The sequence below is a fragment of the Sinocyclocheilus anshuiensis genome, unplaced genomic scaffold, assembly GCF_001515605.1.
Source record: "Sinocyclocheilus anshuiensis isolate Anshui unplaced genomic scaffold, SAMN03320099.WGS_v1.1 scaffold822, whole genome shotgun sequence".
Lineage (NCBI taxonomy): Eukaryota > Metazoa > Chordata > Actinopteri > Cypriniformes > Cyprinidae > Sinocyclocheilus > Sinocyclocheilus anshuiensis.
This window is the reverse complement of record NW_015539892.1, coordinates 606186-608659: the sequence shown is the minus strand read 5'-3', so window position 1 is coordinate 608659 and position 2474 is coordinate 606186. Positions and strand designations below refer to the sequence as shown.

General features: G+C 38.3%; 1 protein-coding gene across 2 annotated transcripts in view; it reads left to right on the top strand.

Moving 5' to 3' along the window:
- The first annotated feature begins 669 nt into the window (after nt 1-669).
- LOC107685805 (negative elongation factor C/D) overlaps nt 670-2474 on the top strand; it is a 5872-nt gene continuing 4067 nt past the window's right edge. The window contains exons 1-4 of one of the 2 annotated variants that reach the window (XM_016482529.1): nt 670-833; nt 1256-1368; nt 1475-1584; nt 2331-2440. In XM_016482529.1, coding sequence (XP_016338015.1) covers nt 777-833; nt 1256-1368; nt 1475-1584; nt 2331-2440 — 390 coding nt within the window. In that variant the 5' untranslated portion in view covers nt 670-776. Of the gene's footprint in view, nt 834-867; nt 996-1255; nt 1369-1474; nt 1585-2330; nt 2441-2474 lie in introns of those variants that run through there. The other variant, XM_016482530.1, reaches the window with a different exon arrangement.

Genomic DNA, 2474 nt, shown 5'->3' with positions numbered 1-2474 from the left:
GTGGCTCTTAATTTCTTTTTATTAATTCACCATTTGTAAACTGATGTTTACTGTTCATTTTTTTAGAAATATCAATAGCATTTGTATTAAAACTATATTCACTGAATGTAATAAAAGAATCGAGAATCTAATCGAATCGAGAGCTTGCGAATCGAAATCGAATCGGGATATCTATATAATCGAATCGAATCGGGGTATATATATAATCGAATCGAATCGGGATATCTATATCCCTAGCAGTATTTTGTCCAAGCAATAATAAAAGGACACATTTAATTTATAATTGGTCTTAAATCTCATTTTGTTAAAAAATAAAATCGTGAATCGAGTCGAATCGTGAAATCAAACCCGTGAATCGAATCGAATCGTGAGTTGAGTGAATCGTTACATCCCTAATAGAGATATATATATATATATAACCAGTAATAAAAAACAACCTTTATTGGTCCACCTCGAACAACGCTGAAAAAAAGTATCAGATATCACGTGACAAAGCGCCGTTTCAACAGCGGATTTGACTGATTACAATGATTACACATTGTTTGACATTGTATTAAAATGCACATTTAAGAATAAAGATCATTAATATTTAAATTTATAGTCATTCTAGTCACAGTCAAGTACACATTATCGCAGTGTGTAGTTTACGCCAGTCCAGAAGGAAGCGCTCTATTCCGTTATCAAGTGACGTATTATACACGCGCCGTTCGGTGTTCTCGTACGTATTTTGTAAACAGTCGCGTTTCTGGATTAAGGAAATCCGTTTATCTCTCTCAATGAACGAAGAATACTACGGCAATGTTGGAGAATGGGAGGGACATGACGGCAACATGGTAGTTTACTGAAACCACCCCACAGACACCAAGACCATGAAATTATAATCTGATTTACCAGCTAACGTTACAATTTTGAAATCAGGAGTTGCTTTGATTTCCATTTAACGTTACACTTACAAAAAGTACAGTCGTGGTACCATGTTTACCATAAACTCCAAGGTAATTATAATAACTACATGGTACATGTATCCATAATTATACTAAGATGAAACATGGTAACGTTACATAGACAAAAACATGCAGTTACCATCGTGCCAAAAAAACTTCCCTATTGCTGTCGTAATAACGAGAGTTAAAATGTTGGATTGTAATATGCACAAATAATATTTTGTTATGAGAACTACTCTAATCTCGTTAAATAGCTTCTGATTCGCCACTAAAAGATGGCTTGATCGTTTCACCTCTTTCTATCGCTCCAGGAGGATGGATACGCGGATGCTGAGGCTGATGGAAAAGTTCAGGAGGAGTGTCTGCAGAAATTCTCCAGCAGAGACTATATCATGGAGCCCACCGTGTTTAACACCCTGAAAACGTAAGTCAACCGAATGGAGAGAGGGCGACTTCTATAGATAAAAGGGGAAGATGAGTAACACCAACTTTTAACTTTGTCAGGTTCATTTGTGTCCGTGTCTCCGCAGGTATTTCCAGGCAGGTGGTTCACCTGAGCATGTCATCCAGCTGCTCTCAGAAAACTACTCTGCTGTTGCACAGACGGTCAATCTTCTAGCGGAGTGGCTCATCCAGATGGGTCAGTGAATGTTGGCCAAATATCCTATATAAATGCGTTTATACTGGAATTTCTGCACACTTCATGACTCCCTAAATGACCACTAAGTTATCACCCATTAGCAGAATACGGTTGTCCGTCCTGTGTGGTATTGGAGTTCTTAATAACGGTTACATTCACACGGTTCGGTTATTAAGAGAAAGGAAAAAATGAAATTGCATCATATGACCCCTTTAAGGACTGGCAGACGAAATTTCGTGAACGGGAACGTACTGGACAAATAGTATGATAACATACCTCTAACTACACAGGGTAAGAGGCTGCTATAAATCAGCATTTTGGGAGGAGTCAACTAACCATAAACATAAATCAAACAGTCTGAATTACTAACTAGTTGAACTAGTTCGCGTGTGTGGTTTCCGTAACTTACAGAGACGTAGATATCAGCTGTGTGTCATCTGAAGGTTTTAAATCCAGTCACTTTTGTCCACCGGAGCAGCTCTGGTTAGTTTTATGGTTTTCACACGACTTAAATACTCGAATACAGAAATAAAAACGGCCGTGGATTAATTAACGGACGAACTCGCGCTCTCATTAGGCGTGTCACTGTCACCATGGTTACAGAGGTGATTTACCGCTAAGGCGCGAAAAAAAAAACATACCTAAAAGTGTATATATAAACGTGAACGGGGCAGTTTGAGAGTCACACCTGTTATAAAAATACTGTCAGTTCTAAAGACTGACTTTAGTGTGTTTCTCCTTTGCAGGTGTGGAGCCCGCGCAGGTGCAGGAGCGCGTAGAGAATCATTTAAAGAGTCTCTTGATCAAACACTTTGACCCTCAGAAAGCAGATTCTATTTTCACTGTTGAGGGAGAGGTGATGTTTTTTCTTTTTTCTTTATATATATATA